The 19146-nt window shown below is 35.1% G+C and overlaps 1 protein-coding gene across 1 annotated transcript; it reads right to left on the bottom strand.

Moving 5' to 3' along the window:
- Positions 1-2082: 2082 nt before the first annotated feature.
- LOC134279425 (uncharacterized) lies at positions 2083-18065 on the bottom strand (the record flags this gene model as incomplete). The annotated part of the gene is made up of 3 exons (XM_062761822.1): positions 17947-18065; positions 9803-10090; positions 2083-2349 (listed from the first exon to the last, which is right to left on the bottom strand). Coding segments are annotated over exons 1-3 (643 nt in total), but the record flags the coding sequence as incomplete, so codon positions are not given.
- Positions 18066-19146: the final 1081 nt, after the last annotated feature.

The raw sequence follows: 19146 nt of genomic DNA, 5'->3' as shown, positions 1-19146 counted from the left end.
GAATTCGCGATAGGACTATTTACGAACTGTAGCGAGTGTCGGTACTTCATACTTTCGGCGGCAATTATATACAAAATTCACTTCTCCAAACTCTAGCATCACTGAAAATTTTATACTTGTATGTACAGTGCTTTTTGAGAAAACTGCCGGACAAAGTGACCCTCTGAAAACACCAAATCGCAGAAAACTCCGAATGGGATGTGACGTCGTAAAATTAAATATATATAAATCTAGATTTTTTTATGTTATATATGATTTATAAATATTAAATTTTACGAAACTTTCACAGAATCTTTATTACATATTACCATTGTGCAGCTCCAATTTCACTTCCTGATCAGCCATTATATTCATATGGGTGGCGGGGTATTATTTAGTGAGCAACTTGCTCACAATACCTCTAGTTTGAAAATAAAATGAGTAATGACGTCTCAAATGATTCTTTGAATATATTCTCCCAATCTATGTTGATTATTGCAAAAGCAAGCTTTTTTTGGCTACTTTAGGTCCAACCGGAAGTGCTGTCAATGGACGGAAAAATACTTTTTATGCTTCCAGAGACAGATATTACCCAAGAACATGTCAATAATGGCAAAAATATGCATATTCTAACTACATCCGGTTTGGCCGGAAGTAACGTTAATGAACGTATTTTGATTATCTCTTTAGATACTACTTGACATTTTAAACAACTTTGCTTGTATAATCGCAATATGAGCCGCATTTTTGAAAATTTTATTTTGCTGTTAACATATGCTATTATGATAAATTTTATGTAACCTAAGCTTTTATTATCAATTGGAATAAAACAAATCAGACGAAATACTTCTATATAGATGTACAATCCAATATACGGTATTATACAAGAAATCATTATTGTACAGGACGACAATAAAGTAATTTTGATTCAATTGAAGCTTAAAAATTGTTCTTCCATCGCAAATAGCCCCATGGGGATCCGGGTTAGAATAGGTCCTCAGTACCCCTTTGCTTGTTGTAAAAGGCAACTAAATGGGGCGGTCCTTCGGATGAGACCGTATAAACCGAGGCCCTGTGTCACAGCAGGTGTAGCACGATAAAGATCCCTCCCTGCTAAAAGCCGGTAAGTACCGAGCATAAGCCTAAATTTGCATCCCTTCACCGGCAATGGTGACGTCTCCATATCAGTGAAATATTCTGGAGAGGGACGCCGAACAGTATACAATCAATCAATCAATCCATCGCAAATATAAACTGCAGAAGTTTATTAAAGCTTTTTTTCTGTCATTGGAATAGTAATTTACAATTTTGCAACAAAAAATTCTGACATCAAAGTTGCAGCTCATATTGCTTTAATATATTACAAATTCTCAAGACTTTAAAAGATATCACTTTTAGTCCCATTTCTAGAAAAAAAAAAAACTTCTAGCCCAACTAAATCACTTATTTTAGGGATCAATCCTTCGTTTTAGATACAATTTGAAAGACCTCAGAATTCTGAACTTCTTTTTATTCTATATGTTTTAACAAAATATTTCCAGGTAAAAAAGTATCTTCGAAAAAGTGTAAGAAATTTTAAAATTCGCGATAGGACTATTTTCGGACCACAGCGAGCGTCGGTGCTTCGTACTTCCGATGGTAACAAAATTCGCTTCTCCAAAGATTGATCTAGCATCATTGAAAATTTCATACTTCTATGTTCAGTGCTTTTTGGGAAAACTTGAGACAAAGTGACCGACTAGCCTGGTTCCCTGCCTCTATTTTGCTTCGTATACTCTGCGTTTCCTGCTTTGTCAAGGATTATCCATGGGACCAGGCTAAGTGACACTCTTAAATTCATTAAATTGCGGAAACCCCACTAACCGGAAGTGACGTCATCAAAATAAATATATATCTTAATCATTTTTATGTTCTATCAGACCTGAAAGTTTCAAAAGTTTCAATAAAATCAATTAAGTCGTTCTCTCGAATTGGCGTGGCAAAATCAGTCAGAAAAAACAATAATAATAAAAATAGTCGAAAAGAAATCTAAGAATAACAAGAAGGTCTTCCGCTGAAGACGAAAGAACTTCTTGATCCAACAGTTTAGAATTACAAACTCACATTCTACATCGATGGTCATGGACTGCTTGCTCTGTCCTTTGTTTCCTGATGAGTATTGATTTTGTGCTGTGCATGTATAGGTACCAGAACTACTGCGTTGTATTTTTGTCAGACTAAGTACATCCCCTTCATGTCTGAAAGAGCTGCCCTGTCGTGTCCAGTACACATTAGTCTCTGGTGGTTTTCCTACATTATAGAGGCATTTTTTGTTGAAGTCTGTTCCCTCTATGGCCGTTGAATTATTCAAAGTGTGAACAGCTGGAGGACCTGATAAGAAAAATATTCAAATTAATGAGGAAGAAGAAAAACTGAGACTAAATTTAACCAATAAACAGATATATGCTATCAGGTCTATCTATTGTTTACGTTTATTGCTCATAGACCCCGACATTAAAATGTCTCTGCATCCAATGATTCCAAGCAAAGTAATCAATGACAGATTATTTACTTTTAGGTCAGATCACTTTTATGGGTTACTTGTGACATTTTTTTTAAAGTGTTAATCAGAATGTAGTAGTATCCTTTGGATGAGACCTTAAAAACCGAGGACCTTTGTCACAGCAGGCGTTAGCAAGGCAAAGATACTTTACTGCTCAATTACCCTGAGTGCCGAGCAAAGGTCTAATTGGAAGTGCTTTGCTGATGTATGGTGAAGTCTCTGATAAATGACAAGTGAAAGACTCTCGAACGGGACGTGAAACAAGAGACAGCCAATTAATAAATCAATCAACAAAACGTTTTATTCTTTACTTACAGGAACCTGCCACTTCTGAACAAATTGATCGTTCTTCATTATACCACGCTAACAGCTTTCCAAAGAATTTTATGTATTCAAATAGGTTAAAAAGTCTAGAAGGAAATTTTACTGTCAAGGTAGATATCTGTCCTAAAACGATAGTAATTTTAAGTTCGATCTTTATATTAAATTCCATTGCTAAAAGCCGCTAATCCGATTCTAATCGCGAAAAAAATATATTCATTTTTTTTTTGGAAAAATAATTGTCCATAAATTGTTTCAACTTTTGTCGAATTACAGTAGTGCCTCATTTATCCGGACGCTTTGGTTAACAGTCAATTTGTCCGGATATGTGAAGCGACCGGATACCTGAATCCCGGTTAAACAAGACAAGGTAACATTAAAAAACTCCGTTTCGATGAAAAATCGTCCGGATACTGAAGCATCCGGATATCTGGCGTCCGGATATCTGAAGGTCCACTGTATATCCCCAAAGTCTTTTTCTTTTAAAAAATACCAAAATTCAGAAGTTAAAAAAAATAATTTTTGTGAAGTCACACAAAAAATAATTCTATAACGATATCGCTATTTGCGTGAAATCATCTTTGAAAAATTAAATTTATCGGGAGCTTATAGCTCATTATGAAGAACAAACCAGAGCAATTTTTTTCACAACAAAGACTAACACCTGTACAAGAAAAACTTCTTTTAAAAAATCTTTAAAAAGGCCTGATTTTCCATTATTCTTTTAAATGTGCATATTAACACAAAAATTACTTTCTAAATTTTAAAAGATATATCATGACTTAGGCTTTTACTAGTAATGAAAAAAAATACGCGTGTTTGTTCTTTTGAGTTATATGTAACCGATAAATTTATTTTTGCACAGGTGACTTCACGACAGATCTTAACTTCCCGTCAGGAACTTCTGCTTGTCAATAAGGTGTCTGATCTATGTTTTCCTTGTAAGGATTGTTGTAATAAATTATTCAATAAATTTTATGATTTATTTTCATATATTTTCTATGTAATGACGTACTTTTCTTGTGAAAGATAATATGTACCTATTTCGGATTAAGCGGCATTAAAATGTTCTCCAATTGTCTTTAAACACCCAATTTTATGTTAACGCCCCCAAAATCTACCTGATTCAAGATCAATAATTTACCGCCTGTCAATCATTCAAAAAACAATAGCTTCTGATTTGATTGACAGCTCAGCTACCTGTGCTTTCTGATAATCTGAGTTTGCATGTTTTGAAAACAATTACCTGGTCACGCGTCAAACGCTTTCATGTACCCGCATAGTATACACGCGGATTCGAAAACTCCAATATGTTTGAATTTTCTTTAAAAAATATCTGAAAGATTATTAAAACATTGACATAATAAAATATTTTATTTCTATCTTCACTGCTGTTTGTTACTTGTGCTATATCGTCCACGTTTATCTGTAGAAAAAAAAAAACGCGTCCACAGAAACCGGCTCTCTATTTGCCGTAATTAGAAGTCCGACGAATTAAATTATTTTTTAAGAAATGGGATATAAGAAAAATATTCAGCACTTATAAACGGCATAGCATAGTTTTTAAAAGATGTTTTATTTTGTGGCCTATATGGATGCAATCCGCACGATGTTGTACTGAAATTGATGTCAGAATTAATGCTCGAATTTCCTCTAGCGTATGTTTATATAAGTAATGAAAATGTGATGATAATTAATAGTGATCGATTCTGAAAAGAAATCTTTCTAACAATTAAATTTTGTTAGCACACAAAGAATCAAAAATATGGAATATTTTGGACAACATTGTTGGTCATAAAAAAAAAAAACATTCCGATCGCGTTAAATGCATGTTCACATGCACGACGAATAGGTGGATCAATAATTTTTTATTTCAATAGTCAGACTTTTTTAATCAAGTGATTTCTTTTATTGAAGATTAAAAAAGATAAATATTATTGATTTGTAGTTTTTACTCGTGAATTTTTCTTTTATGTAAGGAAAACATTTTCTAAAACGATATACATGTATCTTATTATTTTTTTTCCTTCAAAACAATACCATGATTACGATGAATGCGTTTTGTTTAGAAATAAATTCCATATTAAAATAATTATTTTACGTAGTTTCACTCAAAACCAGACACAAAACACGTAATGTTGACCCTGATTACCAAACACAGACTTCCTGTGTAATGCTACGTATACACAGATTTTTGACATCTTGGGTATTGGGGGTCTCCAGGTAAATAACACCACTGTTACTTTGACCACTCCCCCTCCTCAGGTAACCGTACGGTAAAAAAATTGGGTCTTTAAAACCGACGGTGTCCGCATTACACAAAAGAAGCTCTTATTATTTTGTCTGTGCATTTTCTCAAAAACGATTTAAGATTCAGTAATGAAAATTTCTGTGATAATCGATCTTGATCTGTACATTTGTCTCCTTTTCATCGGCATTACTTCCGTTTTCCACTGGACGTATTTTAAAAAATATGTATTTTGTTTTTTTCAATTTTTAAATGTTTATAACATAGACAAAAAGGGTGTTTCAAGTCATTTTATATCATTAGAAGTTGGTTCTTCTAAACTTGAAGTTGTCCAAAAATGCGTATTTTTATCCAAACTTTCAGAAAAGATTTGTACGCACTAATTATGGAGTTTTAATTCAGTCTTTTGAGCACTACCTGTCATACCGAAGGTGAAAGAAAAAAAGAACCGGAAACTATTTGAAATTAAAAAAAATATCGAGTATCTAAACATATTTTGAATAATCGAAGCTCTTTTTAATCTTTACTTGTTTTAACTTCTTTTTTAAAGTAAAACTATATCACAGTCATGATCGTAAATCGGACGGAACACCAACTCATTGCTTTGCAACAAGCTTTGCTCTAGTTAATATTATTTTTACCTAAAGCAGTAGCATTGCCTTAGCGTCAGATTATTTATGTGTATCCGAAATTATTTTTAAAAATTATTCCGTCGATAAAATAAATGTATGAAAAGAAAGAGGGATTATTTGTCAATTGTTATATAGATATATTGAAATGAGAACAATCGCCATTTCTGTGGGCACTACGAGTTAGCATGTCATAAAATAAAATACAATTCAGTTTTTTGAGCCGGTCAAATTACTGTTGTGTTCCTCTCCCTGGCGCATGCGCGCGTCGTATGACTATTTTTTCAATATAGCTAAGGATAGAAAAATAAACACACTAATGAATTCCTTGCAAAGGAGAAATAAGGGTCTGACAGATGCGCGGGAGAGACATTGAAGTTAATGAGACTTTTTGATTTTCACTTTGGGGGGTGGGGGTGGGTATCTTCATATGAGTTTCAATAACTCATTAATTATTACACAAAATCAAATGAGATTTTGATAATATCTTTTTAAAAGATGATTTTAAAAGTAAGATAGGAGTACTGAAAAATATTAAACGGAAAATAAATTTGATTCATCTCAAATTTTACCCTGCGTTTCTTTTTCCTTTCAGTATATTATAACAATCTAATTTAAGAGAAATTTTTAAAGTGGTTAAAACGTGGATATAGAAATTATACAAGTGAAGATAACAAAAAGGATATCAATCTCAAAAATCCTACAAGGAAGGCAAACTTGTGAACAGGGCAAAAATTATATCCTCGGAAACTCCAGAGATAAGATCAGACGCATGGGAGGAGTTAGCATCCCCGCTTAAACAATCATTTCTGCCGTAAACCACTGCTAATCATAACTGCTTTGGGGGACGCATCTCTAATCCGCAACTCCTCTTACACCACTGAGTAAAATTTGCTAAAAGGGAAGAGAAAGAAGAGCGCCCCAAATTTTTGTTGTGTTTTTATTATAGAAAATGTTCAAAGGCTTATTAATTTGGAAATATAATATTGAAATCAATTGTGACTAGAGCAATGAGCTCACTACATTATACCCCCACCTCCCGTATGAATATAATGCCAGTGTCCATGTTTTGCTTTGGGAAACCCAAAATATATGTCGGATCAAAAAGTAAAATAGGAGGTGCCCAATGGCAATATGTAACTAGAGGTACTGTGAGCAATGAGCTCACTAAATGATACCCCCCGCCTCCCATATGATTATAATAGAAAAGTCCATGTTTTGTTGTGGCCAGGAAACCCAAAATATGTGTCGGATCAAAAAGTAAAATAGGAGGATGTATCTGTGAAAGTTTTATTAAATTTCAAACAGGGGTATAAGAGGAGTTGCGGATAAGAGATGGGTACCCCAAAGCGCAACAGACGCACGGACGTACAGACGGACGGGCGGACGACGGAAATACCGATTACTATATACCCTCCCACTTTTCAAGCGGGGGGTATAATAAAGATTCTGTGAAAGTGTCATCAAATTACATTCAGTGGTATGAGAGAAGTTGCAAATAGCAGATGGATACCCCAAAGCGTAACAGACGGACGTCCGGAGATACCAATTGCTATATACCCTCCCGCTTTTCAAAATTATAGGATTTTTGGTTCGATCAACATGAAATTAGTATCTGGGGTTTGGAGCGGGAGCACCCTTTACAAGCAGGGTTGGGGGGAGGGAGTATAATAAGTCCCGTTTACAATGAAGAAAACAACGAAGAATGATTATATAATAGTGTTTATCATCACAGGCACCTAACGTTACTTATTTTCCTTTTAATAAAAAAAAATGCTTTATTATTAGGTAAGGGTATTTTTTCATTAAAAGAAAAATAAGTAACGTCAGGTGCCTGTATTTATAATGGGTATTCAGAACTAGTAAAATTACAACACGAAAATATTCAGATATCTTTCAGTGTTCTAAAGATATAGTATACCCCCCGCTTAAAAAGTGGGAGGGTATATAGCAATCGGTATGTCCGTCCGCCTGTCTGTACGTCCGTCCGTCTGTAACGCTTTGGGGTACCCATCTCTTATCCGTAACTCCTCTCATACCACAGAAGGAAATTTAATGAAACTTTCACAGAATCTTTATTACATATTGCCATTGTGCACCTCCTATTTTACTTTTTGATCTGATATATATTTTAGATTTTTCAGAGCAAAACATGGATACTGCTAGTATATTCATATTGGAGGCGGGGTATTATTTAGTGAGGTCATTGCTCACAGTACCTATAGTTTAAGACAAGTTTTTAGTATTTCTTAGAGAACATATCAAACTTATTTTTGATCCCTTGAACATTGTTTTATGTGAAAAATTGACGTCGCTACACAGGTTTTTTTCTGCAGACTCACACCTCACGGTGATTCAGATTTGTTGCATTGTAAAAGTATGTCGACTGTTTCAAGTGCGATAACGAAACCGAACTGACGGCAAAAAATCAAAACTTTACATAATTCAAACACTCATAAATAAGGCTTCTTACATAGATATCAATTTAGTTTTATACCTTTGAATTTATTATACTCCCCGCTTGAAAAGTGGGAGGGTATATTGTAATCGGTATTTCCGTCCGTCCGTCCACCCGTCCGTCCGTCTGTTACGCTTTCGGGTACCCATCTCTTATCCGTAACTCCTCCTACACTACTGAGTGAAATTTAATGAAACTTTCATAGAATATTTATTACATATTGCCATTGTGCGCCTCCTATTTTACTTTTTCATTCGACACGTATTTTAGGTTTCCTATAGCAAAACATGGACATTGCCATTATATCCTTACCTATGGCGTCATATATAGAATTCGAAGCTTCTGGATAACATTTGATAAGACGAGTTATTCCTCTTTACACATTACCGTAAACAATATATAGCGAAACATGGACATTATTAGAGGCGGGGGTATCATTTAGTGAGCTTATTGCTCACAGTACCTCTTGTTATTTATCATCTCTTTAATTTATAATTATTCGGAACTGTTCAAAATTCGGAACTGGCCAAACAACTGTACCACTGAATAAATTTAATGATACTTTCATAAATTCTTCATTACATAATGCCATTGTGGCCTTCTATTTTTCTTTTTGATCTAACAGTTATTTCGGGTCTCCAAGAGCAAAACAGGGACTTGGTCATTATAATAATATGGGAGGTGGGGTATCATTTAGTGAGCACGTTGCTCACAAAACTTCTAGCTTTTTTTAATACAGAAAATATCCATTGAAGGAAAGATTGAATCCTCACTTTTTGTTGCAATATAGTAAAGAATGTAAGGGTAATTTAGTATAATGTAGTATATAATCTATTTTAGAGATCGAGAAAAATAAGTCCTGAAAGAAGTTTGAACCTATCCATCCATCCTCCATGCTCAACCACCATGAAATAGATTTTTTTGAGTTTTGGCAACTGTCGTTAACGTTAAGGAGTGAGCATCTTCTGCCGACCGGTAAGTCGATTTTTTTTCTCTGGAATGACTGGATGCCCCCTATCAAAAATGATGTTACGTCCCCGATTTATTATTTTTTTTCAAAAACTTTCAGGTAATCCATATTCATTTTTTTGGGGCTTATTCCCCTTCCACTTTAAAAAGCCTATACTTTTAGTTGTTTAATTATAAGTAAACGTATCTTATATACATGTAAAGCATTTTCCTTTTTTCAACCTAACATTTCCATTCCCTTCTGAAAATTATCTAGATCCGCTCCTGATAATAAAAATATAATAAAGCATCATTGTTTAACTAAACTTTAAGCATTTAGGATCATAGTATGCACGAGTGATATTTGATAGGTGTATTACATCGTGTGGGGTTTATTTAATGACATAAACTAATATGAGCAATTACGTTTATTTAGTTTCTCCTCAGTCAGTTTTAAGGAAATATTGTATTGCTACAAATAAAAAATAAAATTAAGTCTGGACCTTTACCTTAGATATGATTTTTTTTACAATGCACAGAAGAGTCACCACTTTAGGCCGAGTGGAATTGTTACTTAAAAATTAATAAAATTATTCAAGATATACAGTTGATATGTAATACATCAACAATTTTAAAGTATCATTAACAACATTTTCAACTGAGCAAATGTCACTTACTTGCTATTATAAGTGTCAAGTTCTCCAACTTTTCTGAATCTATAACATACTTAAACGTTCCTTGTACATCGTTTGTTATGCCATTAATGCACACAGAAATGGTGGAGTCGTTTGTTGTACAATTAAATGGTCTGGATAAAACAGGATATGTGGTGCCCGTGTCTTTGGATCCGGAAAACTGTGTACACAGAACTTCTTCTCCTTTCTTTATAAATCTGTCAGAGTTAGTCCTGTCACTTTGAGAGAATGGTAAACACACAGTAGAACCAGCCTCCATATAAAACACAGCTACAAATATGCAAGAATGTTTGACATTAATCTTTTATCAAATTAAAGATTTTGCAGATATTTTGGAAGTCTTAAAAATATTCTAGCCCCATAGGTTTATTCCATAAGATAAACCTTTGAATTCTGCAATAATTAAATTGATTTATGACTATTAAAGTAAAATCAAGATTCGACAATGTAAATGTCTGCGCTGCCTGCTAATTCCACTTCCTCATGCGATATGAATAAAATGTAATCCATGAACAAATGTTGATAATTCATAACTTAAGTTATTTTTGGCAATCAGAAAAGTTTGCAATTTCTAGAACGCATCTTGCAATTTAATTTTTGACATGGAACTGGGTCTGTAATTTGAGAGGAGGGCGTTTACCACATCTTTGAAAAAAAGTTGATTATACTACCTCTAGTTTCCGAGATACACCCCTCAAGTTCTATCTCAACTATACTATAATTGTCTTCCTGACATATTTTCTATTTATCAATAAATTATGCAAATAAACTCGGTGACATCGAAGTCTCTTGCTCTTGACTCTGAAACTTTGAGAGTAGGATACTTATAGTCATTTACAACTTTCTGTGAAAAATTGTAATGGCACTATCTCTAGTTTACGAGATACATCCCAAGCGTTAATGCCAACTAAACGGTGTGAAAACATCGCTCTCGGGGACATCGGAGTCTCCCGCACTTGATTCTGCAATTTTCAGAAGGGGCATTTATGAACAAAAGAAATTCATTTCATCAAATTCTCATAACTTTCATTTACCACTTTATATTACAAAATTTATCTAATTTCTACACGAACTGATACTTAAATTTTTACAAAGTAATGAGATTCTGTTGTTTTAAGAAATATGGTGGAAAAAATAAAAAAAACTATGGAAATTGACCTTTCAGTCATACTTTCGCGTATGCCGTAGTAGCGGTAGCTCAGTGCTTGGTCAGCTACTACTGACTTAAGCCGACAACAAAAACAAACAATCAAATAAGTAGCTACTGTTCCTTTGCCATGCGATAAGAGTCTTAAAGTGAAAGTTGTTGGTCCTTCGGGTTAGACCTTAAAACCGAGGCTCCGTGTCTCGGCAGGCTTTGGTACGATAAAGTCCCTCGATGCTCAATGGTTTCGAACTTCCCAATGCCGAATGAATGTCTAAATTTGAAGCCCTTCACTGATATATGGTGTTGTCTCCTTTAGAACGTCAAACAACATGCAAAAAATTAATTAATTATACTATCTCGTTTCAATCTCGTATAAGGTGTAAGTCAATTTCTCTTTCTTTCACACAATTTGTTCCTGGTTCAGATCCAACTGTGGAACGTAGAGACCAGTCCCTCGAATGAGACTGTATAAACCGATGTCTTCTGTCGCAGTAGGTGCTGATACGTAAAAGATCATTCGCTGCTCATTGGCCCTAAATGCCGAGTGTGGGTCAAATTTGCAGCTCTCCATCGATAAGTGGTGACGTCTCCATATGAGTGAAAAATAATCGAGAGGGAGAAACAATGTTGGATGTTATACGTAACTTCTTCGATTACCATTCCCCAAAAAACAGTTGAACCGTCAAAAGGCATGTGTTTTGATTTTAACTACAAGGGCGCATGTAGTAAACCCTATTGTATTTACGCACATCGTTGTATCAGGTGTGCATCTGACCACCCAATGTCCACTTGCCCTCGTAACCCATCCCCTCGCTTCCCCATGCAAAAGCAGCCTTTTCGTTTTCAATCAACAAATCAGCAACCACGCCCAGGGCAAACCCCAAACTATAGATTTCGCTACCCCCAGGGGGCTAACGCACCTCGGTCATTCTCCAGTAGACATTAATCAACTTTCAATATTGATACAATCATACCCAAACCAGGATGTAGGCAATGAGTTGTTAAATGGGTTTAAATTTGGATTTTCCCTTCAGTATATAGGCCCACGCACTCACTTGGAGTGTAAAAATTTAATTTCGGCAAACCAGCATCCGAACGAAATCCAGAATATATTGCAAAGTGAAATTGATATGGGTCGCATGGCCGGCCCTTTCTACAATATACCACTTTCGAATCTAAGGGTGTCTCCAATAGGCGTCGTGCCAAAATCTAGCGGGGGGTGGCGTTTAATTACTCATCTGTCATACCCACATAACAATAGCGTTAACGACTTCATTGATAAAGAACTTTCATCTGTGCACTACTCATCATTCGATAACGCTATCGAAATGATAAGTCAGCTCGGAAAAGGCGCTTTATTGGGCAAAATGGACATAAAAAGTGCATTTAGACTTTTACCAATTCAACCAGATGATTTTTGTTTACTTGGCTTCAAATTTGAGGGTAAATACTACATTGACAAATGTTTGCCATTTGGCTGTTCTATATCATGCGCTACATTCGAGAAATTCGCGTCCTTTTTGGAATGGACCGTCAGGTCACAGTCTGCTTGCCCACATGTTACGCACTATCTTGACGACTTCTTGTTTGCTGGTTCAGCGAAATCCGACGCTTGCTCAAGACTCATGCGGCAATTTGGGGAGTTATGTAAAGCACTGGGAATTCCTCTTGCCATCGATAAAACTGTCGGCCCCGTCACAAAATTAACTTATCTGGGTCTGGAAATTGACATATGTCTCGGGCAAGTCCGTATTCCCAACGACAAACTAATTAAACTTAGGATTTCGTTGACAGAAATGGCAAATAAATCTAAAGTCACTTTGAAGGAGATGCAATCTCTCGTTGGCCAATTAAACTTTTGCACCAAAGCAGTGCGATCTTCCCGCGCCTTTAATCGCCGTTTTTACGACGCGATGATTGGCGTACAAAGGCAGCATCATTTTATCCGCATAACAAAATCCATCAAAGACGATTTGCTCATGTGGCTCAATTTTTTGAACCACTTCAATGGCATATGCTATTTAAATGATGTTGATTGGTTAATCAGTGATATTCTTCAATTCTATACAGACAGTGCTGGGGGTAAGAACCTAGGGTGCGGGGCATATTTTAACGGTAAATGGGCCCACTTCGCTTGGCCCTCAACATGGGGGGATACGGAAATTTTGAGAGATGTTACCTTTTTAGAGCTTGTTCCAATAGTTATGGCAATGACATTGTGGGGAGACTACTTCAGATCAAAAAATGTTATATTAAGAGTAGATAACGCAGCCCTTGTATACATCTTGAACAAACAGACGTCAAAATCTAAAAGAGTAATGCACTTTGTTCGCTATTTAGTATACCTATCAATGAAATATAATTTTAGATTTAAAGCAGAACATATCCCTGGTTTATATAATAATATTGCTGATGCTTTGTCTCGTCGACAGTGGACCAAATTCCAGGAACTAGCCCCAAAGGCAGATGTAAAGTCAACTCCTATTCCACCGGTATTTCACTCACTGATATCAGGAGTGAAACCGTTAGATTAATCGACATGGCCACCTCAGAAAACACTAAAGCGGCATACAACAACGGCCTCGATTTATTTTTTAAGTTCAGGTCCGAGTTCCATCTCCGTAATTCTTGGCCTCCATCGCTCGAGGAATTGACAAACTTCGTTGCTTTCCTTTCCGTCAAAGGTTACGCTGTGAGCACTGTCAAAACATATCTAGCAGCTATATCATATAAGATTAAGATTTCCACCTCAGAATTACCAGACTATACTTCACATTTTATTGTTCGGAAAATGGTAGAAGGAATGAAGAGAGAAAGACACTCCAAAGACTCGCGTTTACCAATAACGATTCAGCTCCTCCATAAATTAATTAATATATTACCAGTTGTGTGCACATCGAGTTATGAGGCGAGCCTCTTTTCTGCGGCGTTTTCCTTGGCCTTTTTTGGTTTTCTTCGAGTCGGGGAATTTACAGTAGGCTCTAGAAATTCAAATGTAGCATTACTTAATAACGATCTCGTTATGAATGAGCCTTCATCCTACTTAGAAGTTAACCTTAGGAGGTCAAAGACAGACCAGTACGGCAAAGGAACACAATTAATTATTCCCGCTATCAGCGGTCCTTATTGTCCGTTATTACTAATGCGCAAGTATTTACAGCAAAGACCAAACATTTCTGGTCAATTATTTTGTCATTTCGGCGGTAAACCGCTAACTAGATATCAATTTTATTTTTAACATATTTTATATCATCACAATGGAGGGTACATTAAGCAGTCAAATATCCATCATAGTCCCGACAATTACCGCCCCGAAGGGGTACACCTCTCTAAGCCTGGTAATAAGCTGTTCCTTGAAAATTTTAAAAGTGGACTCTCAACTATTATAAACTCGCAAAATAATGTGTATTCAATATGATATGTATCGGTGCGGTCACGGCTGGATATTTGAGTAGGGTGTTAAGCTACCCCCACATTGGTGGCGGCGTGCATAGTTAATGAGTATCTATGCACGTTTGGCGGATTTAGCTTAACACATATCATCTTGACTTGCGCCGCTGTTAACAGGGCGCAACTCGAACATGATTGCGTGGATAATTCTGGAATGGAATACAAGGAACTTGTACATAATTTACATTGAACATTGATTGATTTATTTGAATATTGATTGGCTTAACATGAGCATACAATACATTGATCTGAATGAACTGAATATTGATTTGTTGAATATTGTTTGAACATTGATTGATCTAATTGAATATTATTGATCGAATTGAACATTCATTGATTGAATTGAACATTAATTGATCGTATTGAACATTGATTGATGAATATTGATTGATGCATAAGGCTGACGCAACTGCAGGAACTTTGAAGCTAAACGTCAGTCTTATCCTGTAAAACTTTGACATGTGTACAGTTAATATTGATTGACTGATTTATTGATTGATTGATTGTTTGTTTGTTTGCTTTTATTGGAGGTGTGCCAAAAACCAATTGGGTCGGCACCCACTGTACACGTGTATTTTTCATAAATTGATTTGAACCAGCCGTGGCCATTAAATGCCAAACTTAAGAAATAAATAATTAGGAAACGTTAAATTCACTGTTGTTTTTATGTGGAGTCTGTGGTAAACGAGACTGTTGATATCCTTGTTTCATCAACTTGCTTGTCAATAATTTACCTCGTTTCAGAAATTGTTCATACGTAGAGCATGCTCTTGCGTATCGAATCAACTGAGATATATACACTCCGTATGCAGGTGATGAAGGTATATTGCTGCATAAGTAAGGGAAGTTGACGATAGAAAAGTTAAAGTCATCACGTTTATCATATAGCTTGGTTGTTAGATTACCATTAGTGTCCTTTTCAAGTAAAATATTCCAGTATGAAACAGATGTGTCGGACTCTGTGGTATCTTTATCTCAAGCTCACCAGGATAAATCGAATCGACGTAATAATGGAAATTACCATTATTAATTGACAATACGTCTTCGATATATCTAAATGTCGAGTTAAAGGCCAGTGCAAGTGTTTTCCTCTTTTCATGCATAAGATTTTGCATAAATTCTGCTTCATATGAATATAAAAATAAATCTGTAATAACGGAGCGCAATTTTTACCCATGGGTATTCCAAAAGATTGTTGGAATATCTGGTCTCCAAAAACCACATAGATATTGTCAATTAGAAACCCAATCATCTTCTTGATGTCAACTTCATAGTACTTATGTGTGCAATCAGAATCTGTTTTAACAAAATAATTTTGCAAATGACCATTGACGAGGTAAGTGAATTTACGGGCCCCATTTTTATTGAAGAAGCAGCTGTCAATGATATCAAAAAGCCCGGATTTTAATTTGTGTGGGGAATTGTTGTGTATAAAGTTGAAAAGTCGTAAGTTTTTAAGCTGTTGATTTTTGTAAAGTCTTGTGATTTCAAATTGTCCGAAAGTTCTTTAGAAATTTTAGTATCCACATCTGATTCACATCACTTATTGAATATATAGTTGCACAGTACTCTTGAAGTTTTTCCTTCACTACGGTGAAAATCTTAGTGAGGAGTAACGAAAGAGGCTTGGTTGAACAATAACTGGAACCTGCAATGTATCTTTGTTTGTAAGGATTCTTATGAAGTTTCGGAATCCAATATATATATAAGGTAGTTCAAATTCATTTTGGCTCTGTCTGTTGAATATCAAAAGTATTCAAAACTGACAAGTGATTATGAAGAATTTCTTCCTTAGAAAGGGAAGTATGAGTATAAGTAGGATTACCACTTGTAGAAATAAATCCAAGTTCTTCTATAGAATGCAATTTATATAATGTGCCTTACAAACGAAGACAATGCTGTTATCTGCTTTGTCGGTGGGAACCAGTACATACTGATCGTGTAATCTATCTAATTCTTTTTTCACTTCTGGTTTATTGAACACAGAAGGATAGATGGTTTTCATATTGCCCCTTAATCTTTTAATACGTGAGTTAAACATGGATCTGATACATTTAATCCATTCTGACAAGGTGCCAACGTCTTCTTTTTCATATCTGGCCCATATCGTCTGGGGTAATTTTCAACAGAATCCATAATATTTATGAAATTCTGACGCTTGAAGGATCGGGTTCCTTATATTTAGGACCTTTTAAAATAAGTGATCTAAGGTCCTCATTACGAACTATATTTGCGTCAACCGTAATAATCTGTCCAGCAGGACTATAGTTACAGGGCAAATGTTATAGTTAAATAGCAAATGAGGTCTGGCCATTAAATTCGCTACCTTATAATAACCTTAGAAAATGAAGTAAGCAGTTTAAAATGCGCATGAAAGGTTAATATCTGACTCTGAACAATAAAGATTAAATATAACAAGCCCATTTTGTATTAAAAAAAACAATTTGTGTTTACAGTGAAGCCCCCGTATGGCTACATTGCGAAGTTTATTCTTTTCTTAAATGCAAGTTATTGGTAACCAAAGTATTGTATTCTCACTGAAAATACAATTGTGAAATATGAAAGTAGGCCAAGGTTAAAGTGTATCCTAAGTACTGAAATCTCTTTGGTCAAAGTCAAAAGGTCAAGGTAATTGGTATCAAACGCAAGTTCTTGTCACAAAAAATACATATGTAAAGTATGAAAGCCCTAGCCCTAACCCTTCAAAAATTATGGCCAAGGTTAAAAATTTTTAAAAAGTTGGTCAAACTCCAAGGTCAAAGGATCAAGGTTCTTGATATCAATTGAAAGGTCGTGTCACAAGGATTAAATACGTTTAGTATGAAAGCACTAGCCCCAATCCTTAAAAAGTCATGGTCGAGGTTTGTTTTTTAAAGTAGGCCAAACTTCAAGGTCAAAGGGTAGAAGTTCTTTGTATCCAATGAAGGATCTTCTTACAAGTATTAAATGTGTGAATTATGAACGCATTAACCCTAATATTTCAAAAGTTATGGTCAAGGTGAAAGTTTTTCTTAAGTATCGAAATTTCCAAGGTCAAAATGTAAAAGTTGTTGGTATCAAATGAAAGGTCTTTCAAATAGAATATACATGTATATGTGAAGTATAAAAGTTCCTGGTATCTAATGTTTAAAGGATATGTTAAGTTTGGTTTTTGTGTAAAAGCGGGTCAAACTCCAAGGTCAAAGGTTCAAAATTTTTAATGCACTAAAAAGTTCTAGTGACATGGATAACACATGTGAAATATGAAACTCATAGCTCCACTAAATCGAAATTTATGGAAAATGTTAAAGTTTTTTGCGGACAAATAGACAGACAGACAGACAGCTAGACAGACAAACAGACCGACGCATGGAAACAACAAAAACTATATACCCCCGAAACTTCGTTTACGGGGGCATAAAAACAGTTGCCTTTCTTGTCCTACATTTATTGACACAATGTAATCATTAAGTCGGTTACGCTCTAAGAATTATGTTTCATATCAATAAAACGCATGCCTGTTTACATAATAACTTAAAATGTTACTAACCTTCTGACGACGCAGTAAGAAAAGTAAACTTCACAAGAAAAACAATTATTTTCCTTCTGTTTTTAACTTGTATGAATGTGTTCAGCATGGTTAATGTTTATTCCTTACTACTGTATTTGTTTAAAATTAAACTTCCTGGTATATGCGACCGTGATAAATATAGAACAGTCCAATGATTGAGTAGGGATATTAATACGCACAAGAATAACCAGTATTTATCTTCTGTTTTCGGGGTAAAGGTACGACATGTATTATGCGTACTCTTTAACACTAGAATTAGTCTTGGGTGTTGATGAAACATGGAAAGAAAGCGGAACAGAAACAGAAAATCTGATATCAAGTTATGTACTTTGCACATCTACAAATCAGACAGAAACCTATGAAAATATATATAGATAATAATTACTTAAAAAATGTGAGAAATAAGTATATACCAAACAAGGGCTTCGAAAGAAATTCGTATTGGATCTTTCAGCGAAGACCAATACGTTTTTAATCAAAGTTATATCAAGTGAATAGTATTGAGAAAGGTATATTAACGTAACGTTTTCATCCAATTTGTATGTACGGTTATTTAAACAGTTCCGAATAAGAAACGGATTCGGCGGTGCCATAAATATACGAGGCATTATTTCAATTCAATTTCAATTTTTGTAAAGGTAGTTCAATGACTTGTAGAGTTAAATGTGATTTCATAAAAGCCAACCGCCCCCAATTTATTTCGCAAGTTAACATAGTTGTCTATTATACCAGTTACGAATAAGCCGACGAGTTCCGAATACCCTAGCGGTACCCATTCAATTCAACCCTAAATTTAAAAAAAATACGGTCAATACATTATCCATTGGCATGCCAAAGAAATGTTAAATTAATTGGATACGATTAAGTTATTTGTATTTCCACAGGATAAAGAGAAACTAGGAATACTATGAACACTGAGATCACTTTAAAGATACCAAACGCCTCCTATATCGTCAGTATGACAAAGTCCATGTTTTGCTCTTGGCGACCCGAAATAAGTGTCAGATCAAAAAGTAAAACAAGAGGTAATATGTACATTGGCACAATGTAATAAAGAATCTATGAAAGTATCATTAAATCTTGTCAATGGAATGGAAGAATTGCGGATAAGAGATGGATATACCCTTCAAATTCAATATTAGAAAGAATGGCAATACCCATGTAATACTAAGGGAGCTC

The sequence above is a fragment of the Saccostrea cucullata genome, unplaced genomic scaffold (assembly GCF_032062105.1).
Source record: "Saccostrea cucullata isolate Sc308-1 unplaced genomic scaffold, CSIRO_AGI_Scuc_v1 ctg6071, whole genome shotgun sequence".
In the NCBI taxonomy this organism is placed as follows: domain Eukaryota; kingdom Metazoa; phylum Mollusca; class Bivalvia; order Ostreida; family Ostreidae; genus Saccostrea; species Saccostrea cuccullata.
This window is presented reverse-complemented; position numbering and strand designations above follow the sequence as displayed.